Consider the following 25,000-nt stretch of genomic DNA (forward strand, 5'->3'; position numbering starts at 1 on the left):
GTATGGTCTAATGTATAAGTATGTTTTCATCTCTTTCTGCAGCTTTCTCCAGAACGTGATATATAGCCCCAAATGCATTATATTGATGATGAAATACAGTTTGATGGCAATCAGCGCGATATAAAAAATTCCAACTAGACGTACTTCTAGAAGTTACTACACGTCATCTGATGTTGACCGGATGGGCGAGGGGGCGTTTATAATTCCGTGGGCAGCGTTATACCAATCATCTAATGTGGGTCAAATGTTGATAATAGCAGTTAGTATCGAAGACGGTAACGTTACACGCTAAAACTCACCCCAGTCTCCGCGCGCCGTTGGGCGATCATCGTAGAGTAGACATTTTATCATTATGGGATGGCGATTTACCCGGTCCATCTCCAGCTTGTATAATGGTATATACGTCCAAATCATGTTGTTTATCGAGTTATTGGCAATCGATCGCTATGTAGCGTGACGAGCCAGAGTCCCGGGACATGTACCGAGTGCCCGGAAGCAATACGGCCGTCCAGCAAAACCTCTACTGCGCTTCCTGTTAAGCGATTGCGCCGATCGGCCACCAGATGGCGCTCCTGAACCGCCAGAGAGCTCAGTGGGTCCTCCTGGTGGATCTCAGGCCAGCGGAGGGGAAATATGAATCCGATTCCAGATTTTTGAAATATTGATATTAAAGACGCTGTAAAGCGTCATCGGCAACTTGAGCATGGCCGGGAATGACGCTTTAACACGGCTCCTGGCAGCCAAAGTGTTAACAGTTTCAGTGCTGACCTTGTTTACATTTTTACCCCGTTGAATGCCGTCATCCACTTTAATGTTAGCGTTAAAAACGCCTAATCTTATGTTTTAAATTATGGCTATGTGTCTAATCTGCCCGTCGCTTATCAATGACTTGTTTGCAGTCAACATTGTCGAAACGGATCGTTTTTTGATCGGTTCATATCCTTTTTATAGCATTTCGAAAAGCTATCGTTCTCTCGAAGATTTACGGAAAATTGAAAAATGCCCCCATAAACTGCATTTATTGGAATATTCTCGAATACACTAGACACGTTGTAATTTGTCGGCCTATTTATGAATCGTTTTCAAATAAACGCTAGATTATCGATAGTATATGTGTACTTATGCACGCTAAAGACGTGAGCTGAGAAATCGATTCTCTTATCTCCTCATCAGCGATCACAGCCAAACAGCCACATCACACATGGGGCAAACGCTGAGATCTCCGTGAAAACAGGTCTGATTATCCTAAGACTGGTAAAATAGATTCCTTACCTGAGATCAGATGTTATCCAAAAAAGATTATTCCAATTCCTGATCGCCATTCCAAATATCGATCACGCTTATTGATTACAGTGTTGGTACTGTAAATACATAATCGTTGCTGTTCTGAGGGCCGGCGATCACTTGGTCTCTTCAGATGCCTTGACGGGAAAATAAAATGAGGAAACTGGCCACCCCCCCTGTATCAGTCTGAGCTGATGGGGTGCAGTTACACAGGGAGAGACGATAGGGGGCAGTATCTTCCCAATTGAGCTCAGAGAAAAAAAATACGGCAAACAACGACATTACGCGTCGTCGGCACTCAATGGGGGGGCTGATAAAACGAGATATGACGTCGCTGGCACTCAATGTGTTAACACTATGGGTGCCGGAGGTTAAATTCATGATATACCATAGGTTGCCGGCTCTATTTGTCTATGGATAAGTTCCCCTTCTTTGCATGGCTATAACTTTTTAAATTCTATTGCTACATTGCCATTATTAGGGCCCATTCAAAGTCCTATATGTATTGTTCATTGTGTAGCAACGTTAAACTTTTTCATTCACATATTCATAGTAAAGTGGTCTAATGTATAAGTATGTTTTCATCTCTTTCTGCAGCTTTCTCCAGAACGTGATCTATAGCCCCAAATGCATTATATTGATGATGAAATACAGTTTGATGGCAATCGGGGCGATATAAAAATTTCAATTGGACGTACTTCTAGAATGATCTACGTATGATCTGATGATGACCGGATGGGCGGGGGATCGTTTATAATTCCGTGGGCAGCGTTATATCATTCATCTAGTGTGGGTCATATGTTCATCATAACAGTTTATATGGAACACGTTCAAGAATAACGCTGAATCTCACCGGATCTTCCTCGCGCCGTTGGACGATCAGCGTGGTGTAGACCGTTTTCGATTATGGGATGTTTATCCTGATGAACCATTTCCAGCTTGTATAATACTATATACGTCCAAATCATGTTGTTTATCGAGTTATTGGCAATGGATCGCTATTATATTGTGACGAGCCAGAGTCCCGGGACATGTACAGAGTGTCCGGAAGTAATATGGCCGACCAGCACAACCTCCATAGCACTTCCTGTTTGGCGATTGCGCCGATCGGCCACCAGATGGCGCTCCTGAACCGCCAGAGAGCTCAGTGGGTCCTCCTGGTGGATCTCAGGCCAGCGGAGGGGAAATATGAATCCGATCACAGATTTTTGAAATATTGATATTAAAGACGCTGTAAAGCGTCCTTCGGCAACTTGAGCATGGCCGGGAATGACGCTGTAAAGCGTTTTCCGGCAGTTAAAGTGTTAAGGGGAAATAATACTAGTATGGGTACCACTGGTTTGTTTACTTCCTGTTTGAGAAGAGATGTTTGACAGTGAAATGCAAGTATGAATGAATGAATGAAAATGTTTGGACCAGCCACAGTGGACAGACCAGATGCGCTGTTTTGCTTTTCTAAAAGATATAATAAAATCAACAGTAAAATACAGAATTAAAATCACAAATCGGAACAAATAGTTACCAGAACAAGAGTCCATGATCAAAACAACAAAACCAGTCCGCGTCTACATATGTGAGCGCTGCTGCTTTGATTCCAGCCACACCTCGAGTCCTCTGCTGAAGACGTTGACATTGGACTCCAGTTTTAAGCCAGTAGGCAGAGAGTTCCATGAGTTTGCCCCGTTAACAGAGAAGGCAGACTGTCCAAACGAACTCTTGCACATCATGGGAACAGTACAGTCACCGTTATTGGAAGCTCGTGTGTTTGCTCTGCTAGAGCTCCAACGTCTAACCACCAGTCCAGAAAATAATAATAATGATACATGATTGTGCAAACATTTTAAAACGAGTCTAATATTACAGAAAATTATAAAATTGTCAAACGACCGTCGGTTGTGTGATAGTAAAGGGTTAACCTTCCGGTCGTGTGGCAGTGAACGGGTTAACTGTTGAAGCTCTCTCCCGCCCCAGTTCCCCTCCTCTCTGCCACATCCCTTCCTTAACCAGCGCCACCAGATGGAGCCGGCCTCATCTACACCTCGGTCAAAGAGGAGAAGAACTTGGACCTGCTCTACAAATACATAGCACATAAAATGTACGACTTCCAGTTCACCACGCCTGCCTTAGTGGTGGAGAAGGACGCCGTGTTCATGTGAGTGAAGCCCTGGCCTCTGGTCCCTAACCCTAACCCTTCCAGTTCACCACGCCTGCCTTAGTGGTGGAGAAGGACGCCGTGTTCATGTGAGTGAAGCCGCACGCAGGGCCCTCGAGGGCCAGTGACGCCGCCGCCATGCGCGTCTGAATGTTTTGAGAAGGGCGGACATTTCATGAAGCTGCGGAGACGTTCTGTAGGTTTAGAACCATATATGTTTTTTGTTTTTTGTTTTGCATATATATATATTAGGGATGTCCGATATTATCGGCATTAAAATGTGATATCGGAAAATATCGGTATCTGTTTTCTTAAAAAAAATATATATATATTTATTTTTACATTTCTATAACTTTTATTTACCCAGGCAAGCAAGTAAGAACAAATTCTGATTTTATTTATTGTCAAAAGTATGCATAATGTTGTGTTAATTCCACAACAAGAGATATGTAATGTTAATTACCTGAAATTATTCCAATTTTTGGGGGGGAAACCCTGCATATATATTGGTATCGGTTGATATCGGTATCGGAAATTAAGAGTTGGACAATATCGGTATATCGGTATCGGTAAAAAAGCCAATATCGAGCATCTCTAATATATATATATATATAATTGTTTTGTAAGTTTTTTAATTGGTACACTCATTTGAGTAGTGGAAAAGGGCTAGGAGTAAATAAGTGTATACCTCTTCCTACTCGAACATGTAAATTGAGTTATGTTTTGCTTTATTTTTTTTCATTTAATTTCTTGATCAATGATTTGTTTTGATTTTATATTGTTTGTATTTATTTATTTACATGTTCGAAATAAAGTCAGAACCACAGCGTCTCTCCCAGAGCGTTGCTCTTCCACGGTCAGAACCAGCCAGGTGTCTTTGGCGAAACCATACCGGCGGTGCCCTTAGCGTATTGCATTGAATATCGACCGCTCATATATCCACGCGAGAACCCGAGGGAAACATAGAAAAATCTTTGTATCGAGCGTAGAAAATGCTGATTATTGCCACATTGCCGGGCGATGTTGCCAGCTAGCTAACTTTAGCTGGTTAGGATCGTAGTGGCTAGAAGGCATCCACGCTACAGCCGGCTGCCTCTGACCGCGGAAGAACAACCTTGATGAGGTCTCTGCAGAAGAACTCTGGACTCGTGGAGGAAAAGACACCTCGGTTACGTCCCGGCAGCTTTATGAATGTCCTGCTATTGTTTTCAACGTTTGCTTATCCTCTAGTTGTTTTCTGGATTGTATACTTAATGGTGTCTTTCTACTCTAGAAATGTAACTGAATGGTGTCTTTCTACTCTAGAAATGTAATTGAATGGTGTATTTCTACTCTAGAAATGTAACTGAATGGTGTCTTTCTGCTCTAGAAATGTAATTGAATGGCGTCTTTCTACTCTAGAAATGTAATTGAATGGTGTCTACTCTAGAAATGTAATTGAATGGTGTCTTTCTACTCTAGAAATTTAATTGAATGGTGTCTTTGTACTCTAGAAATGTAATTGAACGGCGTCTTTCTACTCTAGAAATGTAATTGAATGGTGTCTTTCTACTCCAGAAATGTAATTGAATGGCGTCTTTCTACTCTAGAAATGTAATTGAATGGCGTCTTTCTACTCTAGAAATGTAATTGAATGGCGTCTTTCTACTCTAGAAGTGTAATTGTATCACTTGGCTTCCTCGCCCGTTCCTCCCTCAGTCCGTCGGGGTGGGATAACGAGAAGAAGATTGGGATTCTGCATGAAAACTTCACGACAGTCAGACCAGAAGATCCATTTGAAGAGTTCATCACAAAGCCTCCAGTACGGAAGGTAAGGAGTTGCACCCCCTAACACTGTTCCCGTCCAGGTGCCTTGCTCATCAACACGGTGCAATCAAATAACTACATATATTTAGTGTTTTAGTGATTGTTACTATTGTTTTAGTGATTGTTACTATTGTTTTAGTGATTGTTGTTACTATTGTTTTGGTGATTGTTACTATTGTTTGAGTGATTGCTGTGCTGTAGGGCTGTCTTAAATACTTTGAAGCTTCGAAGCTTCGTTCGATGGGCATGGGATTCGAATATGAAAATAAAATTTGATCGTTAAAAATAAATATGATTTTTTTATTTTCTTGTGTGCAAAATCAACTCTGCCTCTCTTTGTTAACTACAACAAGCCATGCTGTTTGTTATTTAAGATGAGGTCGGACTCGGCACTGACAGATTTGTGTTCATTGTGCTGCTTTTATAAAGCCTCAAATGACGGCTTACAATATTTCATGAAAGCAAAGTGTTTTGTTTGTCTAAGATTTAAAAAGGTTTAAACTTAACAGCACTGACAAAGTTGAACAAAGTGCTGTACAAAGTGCTGTACAAAGTGCTGTACAAAGTGCTGTACAAAGTGCTTCGAATTCAAATCGAATCTCGGCCCCGAAGCTTAGAATTCCAAAAATAATGTCTAAGGTCAGCCCTACACACTGCGACAATACGGAAGGTAACCCTTTCACTGCCACACGACATAAGGTTAACCCCGTCTGTAGTGTGATAGTAAAGGGTTAACCTGTGTGGTAGTGAAAGGGTTAAAGCCCATAGGCGGAGGCATGGGACCACGAGGCTGTATTTCTAGTTCATATTGCTTTAGTGATTGTAAGTAAGTATAACTGTAGCGCCCTTTAGTGCACAGGGTGCTTTACAACAGTAATATATAACATCAATAAAATACAGTAAGAGGAAACATTTGAAGAAAAGAATAAAACATTAAAATGACCTAAAACAACAGAATAGACAACAACAAAAAGACATGAACAGAAAAACGGCTATCGGTGTTTAAAAGCCTGCCTGTAGAGGTGTGTTTTCATGAGTTCAGAGGGAGTGGTTTTCAGGTTTAGGGGGAGAGAGGGTGGCGTTCCAGAGCCTTGGGTGCTGTCACCGCGAAAGCTCGTGCCCTTTTGTTTTTCGCCTGGCCCTGGGCACCAGCAGGAGGTGGTGGGATGATTTGACTTGATTACGGATCCCCATTAGCTGGTGCCATAGCAACCAGCTAGTCTTGCTGGGGTCCACACAAAAAAAACATACAAAAACAATTATTATTGCAAAACAAAATTATTAAAAGTCAGTACTCGACACACAATGCATAATGAACCTAACAATTAAGATGGCTAAAATTACATGCAAGCGCAGAAACAGAAAACTAAACAAAATACTTTACAGTGTTAAATTCAATTTAAGATTATTTTTTTAAAGTGAATCTACTGTAAATACAGCAGAGGTTTTGAGGCAGGTTATTCCAAAGAGTTAATGCTCTAAAAATAAAAGATCTCCTTAAAGCATTGGTTTTTGGACCTGGTCATTCAAGCTGCCCACTACTGGAACCTCTAGTGTAATGCTCGTGCACAGTATTACTAAAAACAATCTGTTTATGTATAAAAACAGGAGGAGAGTGGGTGTTGTTACTATTATGTTTTCTTCTTCTTCTTAATCCCGCTGTCCTCCCTCCACACCCTCCTCCCTCCACACCCTCCTCCTCCCTCCACACCCTCCTCCTCCCTCCTACACCCTCCTCCCTCCACACCCTCCTCCTCCTCCCTCCTCCTCCTCCTCCCTCCTCCCTCCACACCCTCCTCCCTCCACACCCTCCTTCTCTCTCCAGCTGGTTCACGACAAGGAGATCAACGCTGAGGACGAGCAGGTGTTCCTGATGAAGCAACAGGTTATATATCCTCTATATCTTCCTCCCTCATGTCTCTTTAGTCGTACCTGTACCCCCTCCCCCGTGCTGCTATGACTCCTGAACAAGGGGTCCCCCAAGGGGCCAATAAAGGAACATCTTAGCTGTGTTCACTACACCTGCAGGATACGGCGCTCGGGGGGGGGCGTTCCAACTCGCTCGCTGCTCGATGTTGGACTGCATCATAGATTAGATTAGATTAAAATGTATCGTCATCATGCAGCACAAGCACAGTATAACAAAAATAGGTTTGGCATCCAGCCAGAGTGCAAATGTGACCGTAAAGTACAATAGTAGTAATATACAATGTACAGGTGATTTAAGCTGGTATAAGATATATTAATGAGTACTACTACTGAGTAATAGTGCTGCTAATCAGATGTATATACAGAGTTGTAGTATTAACAGTTAGAGTGATAACAGGTATAAAGACACTATGGTAGTAAGTCATACTGGCCAGCAGCGTAACTAGTAAGAGTAGGTAAGGGATATGTACAGATATAGTATCTACAGACATTTAAAAATGATTATATGCAGGTGTTTACAGATATATATATATATATATATATATACACGGTAAGAATAAATATACAGTATATATACGGTATATACAGCATTAATGTACTTGCTATCATACATTAGTTATATGCAGGTTTATAAGTGGGTATATAGCAGGATTATAATGCAGGTATATTCAGACGGATATATATATATATGCTGTACATTTTAATATATAAATGTATGATAACATGTACAATAGTATGGTATATATACACAGAGTTATATGGATAGACTATTGTATGAGGTAGGTAGTTAGGATTTCAGTGTAGGGCAGTGAAAGCAATAGGTGGGTATAAATTGAGTTTTACAAAAGAAAAATTAGTAATCGGATGTTTAAGTGGGAAGGATCAACATGTCCTAATCAATGCAACCCAATCAACTCTTATTATTGATTCAATGACTCATTAGAGCTGGTCTTTGAAACGGGAGATTGCAAATACCAGCTGTGGCTCTCATGTGAAGGCAATTCACGCGGCACTGCACTGGTCTCTTCTCAGATATACCTGCCGTTAGTGTCGTGTGTATCCTCCTGACTACAATCTAATCTAGCTAGGAGGCAATTGTTACTGAAAACAAGTGACGTGCTGCTGACAAAGATATGCAGTTTGCAGCCGAGAGTGAAGGTATAAACTATATAGGCTCATATATACAGTAGATGGTTCTCAAGATCCCTGCTGAAGGGCGGCTAGGTGGTGCAGTGGGCAAGGCGCTCACCACCAATGCAGGAGACGCGGGGTTCGAGCCCAGCTCTCCGCATTGCTATCAGCTTGGCTGGTCGTTCATACTAATACAATTGGCAGTATTAGGGGGTGGGAAGCTGGTGGGTGGGGATCGGACGTTGTGGACAGCGACTCCTACAGGTCGGTTGGTGCGCCTGCGCAGCAGAATCAGGAAGCGACGGGGGCGGCGTGCCCTCCAAACGCAGACCCTCGCCGCTGAGAGATCGCGCTGTGCAGGTGAAAAGATGCGACGGCTGCCTCCTCGAGTACCGGAGGGGACACGTGATGCAAGGCTTCGTCCACATTGCAGCCGGCTTGTGGGAGGCATGGCCTAACAACGTTCGAGACAGGGGAGGGTAGAATTGGACGATACGAAATTGGGATGGGAGAAAAATAGAAAATGGGAGAAAAAGTAGATAAAAAAAAAATAATAATCCCTGCTGAAAAGGTTTGTCCATGTGGGTATACAAAGAAATCACATTTTTAAAGGAACACGCCAACATTTTGGGAAATTAGCCTACCGTCTTCTCCAGAGAGAGACAAGAAGATAGATACCAGTTTCCTCTCTGTGTGCGTTCAGTAGAAAGCTATCTGGCTGCACGTTAGCCTAGCTTAGCACAATGCATGGAAGCGGACATGACCGGTCAGCCTAGGCATTGTCCAACTAACACCTCTCCCAAAGGCTAACCGGTCATGTCCGCTTCCATTCATTGTGCTAAGCTAGGCTAACGTGCAGCCAGATAGCTTTCTACTGAACGCACAGAGAGGAAACTGGTTTCTATCTTCTCGTCTCTCTCTGGAGAAGACGGTAAGCTCATTTCCGAAAAAGGTTGGCATTCCTTTAAATTGAAAATAAACGCCATAATAATGTTTACAGAGGAATTGTTTTGTTTCTCTGCAGTCTTTGCTAGCCAAGCAGCCGGCCACACCGACGCGGGGAGCAGCCACGGTACGTCTGAACCCGCTCCACCTCACGCCCCCTCCAGCTGTGTGCACTTGATGGCTTCATTGATTTACCGTAATTCCTCTAATAGTGACCGGTATTCAATTACAAACCGGGTCTCTATTAATGACCGGGTGCGCTGTTGAGCTAAGCAATTATAAGCCGGCCTCCTAATACAAGCCGGGTATATTTAGTTATTGTTGTTATATGCTGGCCTGGCTGTGCAGTAAATACCATATAATGGTATGGTGTTAATGTTTACCAAGAGAGTAAGCCTACCTCAGAATTGTATAAAACGAAGTTATTATTATTATTATTATACCAGTACTATTGTGATTGCACTATTTTACTTTATTTTACTTTTTTTGACCACCTGTAATTGCACTGTTTACTACCGTATTTCATACAGTACTTGGTTTCAATAAATGAACCCAGTACATTTTACTGGGTTCAAACTGACACAACATTTTTATTTATTCATTATGATCTGTTTGAAAATTAGAAATATAAGCCTCTCTCTTATACATGCCTCCTCCTAATACAAGCCTGGTATCCGCTACAGTTGAAACAAATACAAGCCGGGGTTACTATTAGAGGAATTACGGTAATTCACGTTTCAACGTGCTAAGTGTTTCTTTTTCTCTATACTTGGTTGTGTGTGTGTTTGATATGCCAACTGGGACCTCTCGTGCGCTCACCCTCTCTCTCCTTCTCCCTCCCGCCTGCCCCCCGGTGCTCCACCCTCTCTCTCTCTCCCCCCCGGCCCGCGGTGCTCCAGGAGTCTCCAGGGCGCACGGCCTCCGGCTCCCCCAGGCCCGCTGGTCGTGCCGGACAGGCCACCAGCACCCCCGGTGGCGGCTCGCCCCTGACCGCCGTCAAGAAGCCCGACCCCAACCTGAAGGGTGAGCGTGCCTTTCAGTCCTGCTGCTGCCGTCTGGTTAGGGCTGGGCCATAAAACGATAACGATAATTATCGCAATATATTTTAATAATCGATAATAAAATATAATATCCATTTTTTTTTTTTTTTTTTTTTTATTGTGACCTGCAACAGGGCAGCTTTAAAACCAGAGACAGTGGACAGACTTGTCTTTCTTGCCTGCAACTTAAAGTAATGGCTTTGCTTGTCCAAATGACAATACTGACCAAATAGAGATTTATTTTTCTCTTAACTAACTAATAAGCCAAAAGGAAAAAAAGCATAGGAAATCATAACAAAGAGACAAACGAGATGAGGCAAAGAACAAGTATAATTAAAACACGTACAACTTGATTGACAAAGTTTGGAGATCAAGGTTTTAAACTGTGCAACAGAGAGGAGAATCTCAAGCTTTAAGAACTGTTGGAGTTCATTAGCTAGAGCAATCATAGCAAAATGCAGATTTACCCTGTTCAGAGCAAACTCTGGGGACCTTAGGGACCAGCCAGTCACTAGAACGGGTTCCATAGGTTCCATATATTCTGGTTGCTTTGTTTTTCTGCACTCATCTACAGGTTTTTGTACGTGTGAGCTTGTAGGTCTAATTGGACCGTGGGGTCGGTCTCTGTTGGATAGTAACACTGAATCAAATCAAATTTATTTGTAAGGCCTGACGGCACACGTTAATGTCCCCATGGGCCGGACACGTCTTCTTTAAACAAGTCAAGAAGAAACATCACGGGCGGCTGGGTAGCGCAGTGGAGAATGCACTCGCCTACCACCGCAGAGACTCTGGGATCTAATCCAGCTGTCAGCGGTACCTCCGGCTTGGTCAGTCGTCCCTACAAACACAGTGTTAGCGGGTGGGAAGCCGGTGGGGTATGAGTCCTGGTCGTTGTAAACAGCGACTCCTACTGGTCGGTCGGGGCGCCTGTTCAGCAGGGAGGGGATCTGGGGGAGATAGCGTGAACCTCCGCATGCGTTACGTTCCCCCAGTGAAACCCCTAGCTGTCAGCTGAAAAGAAGCGGCCGGCTGACTCCACATGTATCGGAGGAGGCATGTGGTAGTTATACACCCTCCCCAGGCCGACAGTGGGGCAACGACCAGGAAGGGAATTGGCATAACGACTAAATTGGGATGGGGGGCAAAAATACAGAAAAAGTGAGAACAAAAAAGAAAGATTTTGAAAAAAAGAAGAAACATCACAATAAATCAAGAACAAAACAAAAACACCATAAAGTCCAAAAAAAACTTAAAATAAATGAATGCAACACTCCCAGACGTACCCCACGCGAAGGTAAGGAAAAAACTCACTAAAACCTAGCAATAGGAAAAAATGCACCACAGGCAGTGTGGAGGAGAGAAACCTTAGAAGGGCCGTTCTTCCCTTCTGAGATGTCGGCGATGGTAGTTGTAACTGAGGGGTACAATTCCCTGACTGTATTGTTAGATATGATATTTAATACCACTACCTCATGTACTTTAACTTCTGGCCACCCAGTACAAGATATAAGTATGATGAACACTTTCCCACCTGATGAAACGAACCAACACAAATGTACCAAATCGAAAGTTTAATACAGCAAAGGGTGTATACAACGATCACTTAATTACATTTATGATTTGAAATATGGAATATGCACTTTTATGGCAAATGAGTATTCGTAGGTAAATCAACATTGAATGTCCAATCTCTGGTTGCGCAGGGAGTAAGTATACAACCTGGAATATTTAGGAAACGATAGCGATGGTACTTAAATGATTATAGCTGGATACACTAAGGGGGGGGGGGGGGGGGTCCCGCTGGTTGTAAGACAGTAGGAGGGGGGGGTTAGAGAAGCCGCTGGCGGTATCCCATCTGGCCGACGGTGTCTTGGGAGAATCCAAAGTCTTGGACACGGTGCCCACAGAACCTCGGGCCGCAGACGAATACAGCTGGACCCTCTGTGGAACGGTATCTGCCGGTCCACAACGGAGAGACGTGGTGCGACCTCACGTGTAGAGCGCCGCCTCACCTGGAGTCCTCTCCGGGGGGTAATTCCAACACTCGGCAGTGTTGGCCTTTATCCATGGAATAATCAAAGCACACAAAGCATAATCCAAGAGCCGTGGAAGGCTCGCCGTCGTCTGGGTAGAGTAATCCAATATACAGGTCCAGTCGCTCTTGGCCCGGAGCTCCTCGGATGCAATCACCACTAGGGGTCTGACCAGCCTGGTTAAGCGTCCAGATAACGTCAGGAACGATGGGGGTACTGATAACTGTAGAACTCTAACCGAACGATGCACCATACATAAATAGACTATTATTAGCTTAATAGAATACGTCCAACTCGACGGTATGGTGCCAAACTATGACCATTCAACTATTAATCTACACGATATCTCAATGCCTATTCTGGGCCAAGTAGGCCTTACTACACCGCACGTGCGTCGTGGGGAGGCTTTTGCGTCTGTCACTCTGTTGGAGGGTAAAGAACTGGACTAAAAGAAAGTTCTACTTTACGAGCGCCATATATATATGCGCTATGAACAAATAGTACCATTCGTATTTCGCCCGGCATATTACTGCGCGGAACCGGGGGTTGCCTCGACATGTTAGGCGGCACGATTGAACTTGGACCTAGGGGTATGGCAACCTGGCGCCAGGTTCTCGTCCAATGGTAGAATGAAACTATTATGGGCTGTTTAGTAGAAACGGGGATATTCAATGCATATTGTACAAGGAATATACAGGGGATATCAAACGATATACAAATACAATTAAATATATATATATAAATAAATATACATATTCGGTTTAATCTGATCCTTCACAACAGCCGCCCCCTAATTAGTCCCACCTAATTAGCTAAGCAGAGACAGATTAACCGCACTGTCCACCACTCAAGGTCCGCTGTAAGGGTCAGTCAACTCACAAAGTCATAGGGTCATGGTCATCATCGATAGTATCTGGGAGTCGGGGCAGTTCTATGAGCCTCGCCACGGGACGTGTGTAGGTGCGCCCTTGGACGAGTACTTCAGCTGCTCGGACCTTGCCATCGGCACCGGTGATCACTTTGCTTACGCGGCCAGCCGGCCACATAGCTCTGGGGAGTGACTGGTCAATAATCATGACGACTGTTCCTTCTGTCAAATTGTCTCTCTCTTTTACCCACTTCTGGCGGGTCTGTAAAGACGGTAGGTAGTGAAGTAGGAAGCTGCTCCAAAACTTGTCAGCTAGTACTTGGCTGTACCTCCACATTCTTCGGCCGTTCGCTTCTTCGGGCCTGTACATTGTCTGGGGTAGCGCGGGGTCCAGCCGCCCCATTAGGAGTGTGTTGGGGGTGACTGGGTCGACATCTGCTACATCACTGGAGACGTAACCGAGGGGCTTTGAGTTCAATACTCCCTCGATCTCCGTGAGGACTGTCATTAGGACTTCCTCTGCCACAGTCTGGGCTCCGAGTACGGCATACAGGGCTGTCTTTATAGAACGTACTTCTCGTTCCCAGGTTCCACCGAAGTGGGGTGCGTTCGGGGGATTAAACTGGAAGTCAATCTGGGCTGGAGCGAGGTGGGTCTTAAGTTCTGGGCCCATAGCTTGGAAGCTCTCTCTCAGCTCTCTTTCTCCGCCTTTGAAGTTGGTCCCGTGATCAGACAACAATGTAGACGGTTGTCCTTTCCGTGATATGAATCTCCGGAAGGCCATAAGGAATGAGTCTGTGCTCATGGTCGGAAGGAGCTCGATATGTATCGCTCTGGTGGTCATGCATTTGAATACAATACCCCACCGCTTCTCGGTGCCTCTTCCTCTCTTTATATACAACGGGCCAAAACAGTCCATGCCTGTGGAGTGGAATGGCTTGTCGCCGATTCGGAGGCGACAGGGGGGTAGGTCAGCCATCCGTGGTATGCTGGGCTGCGCGCGCCACTTACGGCAGTCTAGACAGGTTCGCTGGAAGCGCCGTACTGCTTCTCTCCCTTGCAATATCCAATAACGACGTCTGATCTCCGCGAAGACTCTCTCTGCTCCTGCGTGGTGTACATCCTCGTCGTATTTCTTTATGATCAGCTCTGTGACCTTGTGTCGGCTGTTCAAGACAATCGGGTGCTTAATGTCATCTGGTAGATCGGGGGCTCTCCGCAGGCGACCACCCACTCTGATGAGATTATGTGCGTCACTCTCTGGTGCCAGGTGAATCAGTCTGCTGTCTGATGGGACGGGGTTTCCTCCCTGTAGACAGTCTAGCTCATTGGGGAACGAGTCTCTCTGGGCTCGTTGTAGTAGAAGAAGTTCTGCTTCTTCGTAGTCAGCTGCTGACATGTCAGTGGTGGACTGAATCTCTGGGTGGTGCCGCAGGAATGTTCTTTGTTGCGCACTCTCTAGGGTAATGCAGTCATCTATGTTGGGGTCTGTGGAGGCGACAGTGCTCAGTCCACAGAACATAGGCTTCTTGTTCTCAGCCTCCTCGTTACTTGCTTCCCTCGGGGTGGGCGTAGGCCAATCTCCTTCCGGGAGCTGGAGGAATGCTGGTCCGTCACTGTAGATGTTGCGACGGGTTAGGTCATCCAGGGACATTCCCCGGGTGATGACGTCAGCTGGGTTGTGTTTGGTATCCACATACCTCCAGCTTGCTTCTTCTGTTAATTCTTGAATCTCTGTGACTCTGACTCCCACGAAGACTTTGTATCTGCATGAATCAGACTTAATCCATGTGAGTACTGTCGTGGAATCTGACCACAAGATTGTTCTATGCACCGGAATGGTGAGTTCACGTTGGATTAACGTGGCTAGATGCGCTCCTGCGAGGGCTGCGCAGAGCTCTAGACGTGGGATAGATTGTTGCTTACGCGGGGCTATTCTTGAGCGGGCCAGTATGAAAGCAGTGTGTATCTCTCCTCCCATCTCTTGGGCACGCAAATAGGCAACCGATCCGTAGGCTACTTCGGAGGCGTCGCTGAAGACGTGTAGCTCAATCTCGCATGTCTCTGGCCTCACTGTGGATGGGAAGTAGCTGCGGCGTATATTGACACCTGGGAGTGAGCGGAGTTCCGTCTCCCACTCTCTCCATGTTGAGGCAAGGTGTGCGGGTATTGGGTCGTCCCAGCCCTGGTCCTTGTCCCATAGTGCTCGTACAATCATCTTTGCCCTGGTGGTGTAAGGTAGAATACATCCCAACGGGTCATATTGTCTGGCGAGTGTTCTGTACACACTCCGTCTGGTGGTCGGTATCGCCGCCGACCTTCCTTGCTCTGGAGCCAAGGGTTTGTGTCTATAGTGGAGCGAGTCTGTTTTGAAGCGCCAGACTAATCCTAGTGTCATTTCTTGGGCTCCTCCTGGGATTGTCGCCATCCAGGTCTCGCTGCTGGCAGCCTTGTCTGCGGAGGAGAGGCTGCGCAATACGTGCGGGTCACTGCTGGCCCACTGCCTGAGATCAAAGCCTCCTTTGATTAGGGAGGCGCGTAACTTGATTAGGAGAGCCTCGGCTTCTTCTTGAGTCGAGACGCTTTGTAGATAGTTGTCCACGTAGAAACTGTTCTTCACACTGTGTTGGACCTCTTCATCTGCTGCTGGGTCCTCTGTGACGTGTTTCTGTAGTGCAAAGGTAGCACGGGCTGCATGTGGTTCCGAAGGGGAGTACTTCCCACTGGTAGATGGATGGGTTCTCATCTCCGATCTTCTCTCTCCATAGGAACCGTAGCAGAGGCTTGTCCTCCTCTACTAGTCTCACCTGCAAGAACATCCCTTTGATATCCCCGCTTATAGCCACCTTGTCCTGGCGGAAGCGCAGTAGCACGCCTAGTAGGGAGGGGCCGAGTGTGGGGCCGGGCAAGAGCTCTTTATTCAGATTTTGGGATCCCATCTGGTAGCTGCAGTTAAACACAATGCGATCCTTGCCATTGTGATGGACCTTGTGATGCGGCACGTACCATGATTCGGTCGTCTGATCGGCCTCTTTAATGTCAATCTTTGTTACGTGTCCCGCTGTGATTAGCTTCTCAATCTCAGCTCGGTACACACTCTCTTGAACGGGGTCTTTTGCTAGGCGCCGCTCTGTGTTCAGTAGATAGCGCTCCGTGGCGTCTTTCTTTGCGTGAAAGGTGGGCATTCCCTCTCGCCTCAGGAGTGGAGTTGCGTATCTCATCACTCCGCCGACTGTGACTCTCTTTGTCCCCTGCTCGAGTAGGTTGATGGCGTAAATGTCTTCTTTAGAGCGAATGTCTTTCTTTTCGTTCTTAAAGGGCATTGTCTCTAGGGTCCATAGCCTCTCGACATGCTGCAGGAGAGTGGTGTCTTCTTCTGTCGTTCTGGAGTGGAAGCAGCTAGTGGCTGCTGTTCGGTTGAGAGATTTAGCGAGGGGGCCTTGCAATGTCCATCCTAGGCGGGTCTCGACTGCTGCAGGACAGCCTCGGGGGCCTGTATGGACCCGGTCAATCGGGACTATGAGTTCTGCATGGTCGGAGCCTATCAACAGGGTCGGGGTAGCGCCGTCTATGAGCGGGATAGGTAATTGACGCAGGTGCACATATTTATCCATCAACTTGGTGACAGGGTAGGTGTACTGCGATAGTCCTATTTCTTGGCTGGTGAAAGCATTTGTGATCTTGTACCGTCGCTCTGGCTGCCCGTTGGCTGCGATAGTGAAGGAGACATTCTCGCCCTTTATCGTCTTTAAATCTCTTCTTATTGTCCGAATCGTCATTTCGTTCTTGCTCCCCCTCAGTCCCAGCTGAGTCGCAGCGGAGGCGAGCAGAAGGGTCTTCTCTGACCCGTCATCAAGGACGGCGTAAGTGTCCATGACTTTATCCTGGTAGCTCAATGTCACACGGACTACCTTTAAGAGCACTTGAGCTCCGTTGCTGCTGGCGGGGTCAATGTACATGACACTTGCCTTGGTGCCGCTCCGTGGTGCAGGTATAGGCCGTCTTCCGTTACTATCGTGTAGTATATCTAGATGGGCTCCATCGCACCGGCTGCACCTTTTCTTTAGGCGGCATTCGGCTGCCATGTGGGGCCGCGCACATCGATAACAGCGCCGGTTGGACTTTATCCATTGGCTCACTTCTTCTGCATTCATCTTTGTGAATGAGTCACATTGTGACAGCCAGTGTTCTTTCTCACAGTAGGGACACGCTATCTTCCACTTCTCCTTTCTCGAGGGGGTGCTGTGACTCTTACTGCTCGGTACTGACTCTGATTGGTGCATGACAGTCACCGATCTTCTTCCATCACTTATTCTCCTGGGTCCCTCTCTGGAGCTTGGCGTGCTCCGCCCGAAGGTGTCCAGTCGTAAGCTGCTGACCTCTCTCGCCAGGAAGTCGGCCAGATCAAGGAGGGATGGCTCGGGGCCGTCGGGATCTCGGTAGTCCCTCTGCCGCCGAAAGCGCTCCTGTCTTGCGGGTGGCAGCTTCTCCAAAATCCTCTCAACGTTAGAGTTGGCGTACAGCTCATGCATGCCCTTCTCCCGTTGAGCTCCCAGCATCCCCACCAGGGACTGCACTTTGATTGACAGGTCGTCTAGTGAGCGATTGTCTGTGGCTGGGGGTAGGCGGTCAATATGCCTTATCTCCTGGATTACGTAATCCCATATACGTCCATATCTTTGATCCAGCGCTGCAAGGGCCGCTGTGTATGGGGTCGAGGAGGTAGCATAGGCTAGCGCTATATTGTGCGCTCGCGGTACTTTCAGATGCTTCAATAATATTGCATACTTGTGGCGTTCATCAGCGACATCCACCATCATTGTCTCTAAACACATCCGGAGCTCCGTGTACTGTGCTCGACTCTCATAGGCGAAGTCTGGGAATGACGGCGTGGCGTTGTATGACGCCGTGGATGGCTGATACATCGGCGAGCGTTGGGGGAGAGACCTCCTGGGCGAGTCCCCTCTTGCGCCTCGCTGTGGGCTGGTACTGGCAGGGTACCATGGCCCGCTGGTCCAGGTACTGTTCCTCGGGGCTGGTCGTGCGTCGTGCTCACCCGTGAATAGAGTCGGGGGTCTGTAGCGCAGCGCCGCGGGGGTATAGCCTGGACTGTATGGGACCTCCTGGTCCGGTGGAGTACTGTGCTGTCGTCGGGCTTGGTTCTCCTCTTCTCCCTCTTCTTCTATCAAATCTTCCAGATCCTGTAATCGTTTATTTAGCTTCTCCGCAGTGTAGGCCGCTCCTTCCTTGTAGCTGGGTCTCGCTTGGACCGGTATGGGAAGGGGATCTGCGGGGGGTCTAGACTCTGTCTGTTGGTCAAGTTCAGGGTCGCTTGCTCGTTGCGGTGACGCTGCTCTTGACTGTTGTCTCGACGAGTTCCTTGAGCCCCTGGCGGAGGGAGAGGGAGTTGTCCTTTTGATCAGCTGCTCTATTAGTTGCGCTTGTAGTCTGTCGCGCTCTGCGTCTCTTTGGGCACCGGCAGCGGCGCGCTGGGCGTCGGCCCGGTCTCTTGCCATATTCTCTTCCATCTGGAAGCGTCTCATCTCCAGACATGTGCGCTGTTCTTCGCTCCGTTGCTGCGCTTGGAGGTGTTCGCGCTCGCCAAGCATCTGTGCTTGGAGCCGATCGTGCTCGGCGGAGGCTGTCAGGCTGACGAGGAACGCCTGTTGTAGTGTCCTCTCCGCTTCGTTGGGGGAAGGCGGTAGTGGAGGTGAGCCGCTCCTGCGTGAGCCGCTCCTGGGGGTACTCGTTGGGGAGTCCTGGAGCTCTAGTTCCTCGGCGCTCTCCTCCTCTTCCTCCGTGCAGAGTTCTCTCTCTGTAGGGTTGTCTTCCTCCCGGGGCTTGTCGGGGACTACTTCTTTAGTAGTGGCGGGGGGTAAAGGCATGTCAATTCCCTCCTGGTCCCCACCGTGGGCTTGGTCAGTTACATTAGGACCTACTAGGGCCTCTGTGATCGGGGAAACCTGGTCGTTAAGGTCAGACATAATTTTACTTTCTACTTTTACCACGTTTACCGTTTGTCGAAGGCTAGGTAGTTGACTGACAGTGTAAGCCTCTAAGTACTGAGGTGTCTGTCGTCTGCGCCGCGGGCGTTCTAGGTTAGGAGGATCGTTTCGTGGAGTGTTCATCATAGGCCATTTCGATATTAATAACACTATATTAATATTACACTAGTTACCCTCCGGCTCGAAGGACCAATTGTAACTGAGGGGTACAATTCCCTGACTGTATTGTTAGATATGATATTTAATACCACTACCTCATGTACTTTAACTTCTGGCCACCCAGTACAAGATATAAGTATGATGAACACTTTCCCACCTGATGAAACGAACCAACACAAATGTACCAAATCGAAAGTTTAATACAGCAAAGGGTGTATACAACGATCACTTAATTACATTTATGATTTGAAATATGGAATATGCACTTTTATGGCAAATGAGTATTCGTAGGTAAATCAACATTGAATGTCCAATCTCTGGTTGCGCAGGGAGTAAGTATACAACCTGGAATATTTAGGAAACGATAGCGATGGTACTTAAATGATTATAGCTGGATACACTAAGGGGGGGGGGGGGTCCCGCTGGTTGTAAGACAGTAGGAGGGGGGGGTTAGAGAAGCCGCTGGCGGTATCCCATCTGGCCGACGGTGTCTTGGGAGAATCCAAAGTCTTGGACACGGTGCCCACAGAACCTCGGGCCGCAGACGAATACAGCTGGACCCTCTGTGGAACGGTATCTGCCGGTCCACAACGGAGAGACGTGGTGCGACCTCACGTGTAGAGCGCCGCCTCACCTGGATCCCTCTCCGGGGGGTAATTCCAACACTCGGCAGTGTTGGCCTTTATCCATGGAATAATCAAAGCACACAAAGCATAATCCAAGAGCCGTGGAAGGCTCGCCGTCGTCTGGGTAGAGTAATCCAATATACAGGTCCAGTCGCTCTTGGCCCGGAGCTCCTCGGATGCAATCACCACTAGGGGTCTGACCAGCCTGGTTAAGCGTCCAGATAACGTCAGGAACGATGGGGGTACTGATAACTGTAGAACTCTAACCGAACGATGCACCATACATAAATAGACTATTATTAGCTTAATAGAATACGTCCAACTCGACGGTATGGTGCCAAACTATGACCATTCAACTATTAATCTACACGATATCTCAATGCCTATTCTGGGCCAAGTAGGCCTTACTACACCGCACGTGCGTCGTGGGGAGGCTTTTGCGTCTGTCACTCTGTTGGAGGGTAAAGAACTGGACTAAAAGAAAGTTCTACTTTACGAGCGCCATATATATATGCGCTATGAACAAATAGTACCATTCGTATTTCGCCCGGCATATTACTGCGCGGAACCGGGGGTTGCCTCGACATGTTAGGCGGCACGATTGAACTTGGACCTAGGGGTATGGCAACCTGGCGCCAGGTTCTCGTCCAATGGTAGAATGAAACTATTATGGGCTGTTTAGTAGAAACGGGGATATTCAATGCATATTGTACAAGGAATATACAGGGGATATCAAACGATATACAAATACAATTAAATATATATATATAAATAAATATACATATTCGGTTTAATCTGATCCTTCACAACAGTAGTGTTGCAGTAAAACAGGCGAAACAGTTGGTAAGCGCGCACTCGTATGTGTAATGAAACGCTGCACAGAAACAACAGTGGGGTCGCTCTGCTGGACAGCAACGCTGCACAGAAACAACAACAGCTATTGAAATAATTCCCTTAATAACAAACGGATTCCTGCACGCCTGCCGCAGTCGGCCCCGTCTGGACACAGAGAGACGTCGACATGTTCCGTTATTGAACTCAGCAGGGGGGGGGGGGCTGCGGAGAAAGGCTTCGGCTAAACCGGCTTTAATTGAGGCCCGTTTTTTAACCCTTTTCCACTTGCGGTCTCCGGTCGGTTGCCGTTGGCAGACCGGGACGAACGGGAAACGGGATACGTTGCAGGAACATTTCTAGATAGAATGCTGTGGTTGGGATATTTGATCCTAAATGGAAAAGAAAACACGGTGCCGGAGTGATTTGTGTGACCGCGATATTGTGACCACGGTATGAACGGAATATGGATCAGAGGGGAACGTGCGGCGGCAGGGAACGCTGTCGTGAGTGTAGCTCTGCGTCGAGAATGAACAGAGAGAAACGCTACACACTGCATCTTTTTCTTTTTTGCAGAGCTACACTTACAACAGCGTTCCCCGCCGCCGCCGCCACGCCGAATTATCGATCGTTTGAGAATATCCAACAAAGACTTCCTCGTTGTGGATCGAACAATAATAATAATAACTTTATTTGTATAGCACTTTTCATACAGAGGTTGCAGTTCAAAGTGCTTCACAACAGTAAAAAAAAAAATACAGGCATGAGCGAGCATAGCAAGGTATGGTAAATCACAGTGTTTCACATTAGGATCTAGCATCCCAATAGGCTCTCTATTCAGTAATACAATTAATAAAATAGTTTAAAATGATTAAGTTAAAAAATAGTCTAAAAATTATAAAATAGAACGGACATACAACAACAGTAAAAAATACAGGCATAAGCGAGCATAAAAATGTAAATAGCAAGGTTACAGTAAAAAGTGTGATAAGATTGTTCAATCAGATGAAAATGGCCCAGTTAGGAGAATCAACCTTGGCTAGGCGGTGAACACCATGTACCTAACTGGAATGTTAAACAACTTTGAAAAGATTTAGGTCAAAAGTCATCTTCTCCTCACAACAGAGCATCAAGTATTTGCCTGCATTACCCCACAGTGAAATGCCTGAGCAAAGAGATAGGTTTTTTTTGTGACCAGTGACCTCGTTATTAACCTGCTTCACGTTGACTCTCTTATCAAGACGGTGTGTCACAGTGTGGACCGCGCCCCAGCCGGTTTAGAACCACCGGGCTGTATAATGATAAGCCCCTACTAGCCGCGCACCGCTCACTCGGTATCTCCCTCTGGAAGGACTCTGTGTGGAGGTGAAGCGAGAGCCGCTCTGGGGATCACCTGGTGTGTGTGGAGGTGAAGCGAGAGCCGCTCTGGGGATCACCTGGTGTGTGGAGGTGAAGCGAGAGACGCTCTGGGGATCACCTGGTGTGTGGAGGTGAAGCGAGAGCCGCTCTGGGGATCACCTGGTGTGTGGAGGTGAAGCGAGAGCCGCTCTGGGGATCACCTGGTGTGTGTGGAGGTGAAGCGAGGGCCGCTCTGGGGATCACCTGGTGTGTGGAGGTGAAGCGAGAGCCGCTCTGGGGATCACCTGGTGTGTGGAGGTGAAGCGAGAGCCGCTCTGGGGATCACCTGGTGTGTGTGGAGGTGAAGCGAGAGCCGCTCTGGGGATCACCTGGTGTGTGGAGGTGAAGCGAGAGCCGCTCTGGGGATCACCTGGTGTGTGGAGGTGAAGCGAGAGCCGCTCGGGGGATCACCTGGTGTGTGGAGGTGAAGCGAGAGCCGCTCTGGGGATCACCTGGTGTGTGGAGGTGAAGCGAGAGCCGCTCTGGGGATCACCTGGTGTGTGGAGGTGAAGCGAGAGCCGCTCTGGGGATCACCTGGTGTGTGGAGGTGAAGCGAGAGCCGCTCTGGGGATCACCTGGTGTGTGGAGGTGAAGCGAGAGCCGCTCTGGGGATCACCTGGTGTGTGGAGCTGTAGCGAGAGCCGCTCGGGGATCACCTGGTGTGTGGAGCTGAAGCGAGAGCCGCTCGGGGATCACCTCGTTGGGCCTCCAGTCTCCTCAGCGTCACGGTTATTTCATCACCAACCAGCGTCTATGTTAGATTCAGGTTCCTTTTTATTGTCCCATAATTCGGGACCTTAATTTACGGCATAAAAGAGAGACATTTGCTTTGTTGTGGTTCCTCTACCGTAGCAGCATCCAATATAATATACAATTCTATAAAATAGCATAGAATAAAATAACCGCAAGATGACTATATACAATTCTAACTAAGTGTGCCGATAACGGGATGCGCAGTATATCAAATATAAATGACAAAATGTATAGTTCCAACTAGAAAATATGTAATGTGCAATGAGCAATGTGCAATAATGAGCAATGCGCAAAAATGCACTACAATTTGATTGGGTGCGAAGGTAGCAGTGAAGTGCAACAGCAAATTGGCAATATACAATGTACAGGTGGTTAAACTGGGTACAAAATATACAAATGAGTACTACCGAGTGTAGCGCTAATCAGATGTATGTACAGAGTTGTATTGTATAAATGGAGACCGTATGACTATTACTGGCCAGCAGCGTAACTAGTAAGAGTAGGATATGTACAGATATAGATATAGTAAAGGACTACGTGCAGGTCAGTACAGACAGAGGATAGGTATATATGCGGTGGGAATAAATATATTTATATATGGTATATAACTATTTTATTGCACTGCTCTATTTTACTCTTTTATTGCCGTCTATTTTTAAATTGATCAAACCGTAAACAAAGAGGCCTGTTGGGATGTTAGATCCTGATGTGAAGAACTGTGATTTAATGTTCTATTTTGATGCTCGTTTTATACTTATTTTGTATGTCTGCACTTGATGCATTGCTCTTGATCGGCCAGTTTTGTGCTCATTTTATGCCTGTCTTTTTTTTTCTGCTGCTGTGAAGCACTTTGAGCTGAAATTCTTGTATGAAAGGTGCTCTACAAATAAAGTGTATTATTATTATTATTATTATACAGCATTATAGTACAGGCTAATTCAAGTTCTTTATTTGTCAAGTACACAACAATACAGGGGCATTGCAGGTAATGTTTGTGTTTCGAGCTCAACAGTGCACAATTAAGAAACAATTAATACAAGAATGGTAACAATTAGGGCTGACCTTAGAATATTTTTTTGGAATTCGAAGCTTCGGGGCCTAGATTCGATTTTAATTCGAAGCTTCGAGATAAAGAAAAAAAAAAGTAATCTCTTATTTTTTTTTAATTTTGTTTTATGTTGTGGGACTTGTACAGCACTTTGTTCAACTTTGTCAGTGCTGTAAAGTTTAAACCTTTTTAAATCTTAGACAAACGAAACACTTTGCTTTCATGAAATATTGTAAGCCGTCATTTGAGGCTTTATAAAAGCGGCACAATGAACACAAATCTGTCAGTGCCGAGTCCGACCTCATCTTAAATAACAAACGGCATTGCTTGTTGTAGTTAACAAAGAGAGGCAGAGTTGATTTTGCACAAAAAGAAAAAAAAATTACATTTATCTTTTTTATATTATAATTTTATTTTCATATTCGAATCCCATGCCCATCGAACGAAGCTTCGAAGTATTTAAGACAGCCCTAGTAACAATAAGTAGTAGTGGTAAGATGATATAAAATGAGGTAAGATCAAATAAAATAGTAGATTATTTACAGGGAGTGTTGTGTATGTGCATATTAAGGTGTGTGTGTTCAAGAAGGTTCTCTGGAAGGGTGTTGTTTGTCCTGTTCCAAAATCCAATCCACTTTATTTATAAAGCACATTTAAAAACAACAAAGTTGACCAGAGTGCTGTACAAGTCCCACAACATAAGATAAAAACATAGAAAATAGAATAAAAGCACACAATAAAAAACAAATACAATATGTCACGTAAAAAAGGCAGCTCTCTCAAAAACGGTTTAAACACCGAAAGCCAGAGCAAAATAAATGTGTTTTGAGGCGTGATTTGTGAACACCTGCAGAGTGACACACGCGGGTGTCGTTTGTCCTGCAGGCGCGGCTGCCAACGAGGGAGTGCTGGCCAACTTCTTCAACAGCCTCCTGAGCAAGAAGACCGGAGCTCCTGGTAGCCCAGGAGCCCCAGGGACCCCGCCTGGA

At 46.3% G+C, this 25,000-nt stretch overlaps 1 protein-coding gene across 2 annotated transcripts in view; it reads left to right on the forward strand.

Annotated features, from left to right (window-relative positions):
- dync1li2 (dynein, cytoplasmic 1, light intermediate chain 2) overlaps positions 1 to 25,000 on the forward strand; it is a 55,642-nt gene that overhangs the window by 26,773 nt on the left and 3,869 nt on the right. For both annotated transcript variants that reach the window (XM_084309295.1, XM_084309296.1), the window contains exons 7-12: positions 3,301 to 3,436; positions 5,135 to 5,246; positions 7,068 to 7,127; positions 9,327 to 9,374; positions 10,147 to 10,270; positions 24,897 to 25,000. The exon at positions 24,897 to 25,000 is cut by the window's right edge and continues 28 nt beyond it. In XM_084309295.1, the coding sequence (XP_084165421.1) occupies positions 3,301 to 3,436; positions 5,135 to 5,246; positions 7,068 to 7,127; positions 9,327 to 9,374; positions 10,147 to 10,270; positions 24,897 to 25,000 (584 nt within the window). The remainder of the gene's footprint in view (positions 1 to 3,300; positions 3,437 to 5,134; positions 5,247 to 7,067; positions 7,128 to 9,326; positions 9,375 to 10,146; positions 10,271 to 24,896) is intronic.

This window comes from Notolepis coatsorum (genome assembly GCF_963971535.1).
Source record: "Notolepis coatsorum genome assembly, chromosome: 2".
Lineage (NCBI taxonomy): Eukaryota > Metazoa > Chordata > Actinopteri > Aulopiformes > Paralepididae > Notolepis > Notolepis coatsorum.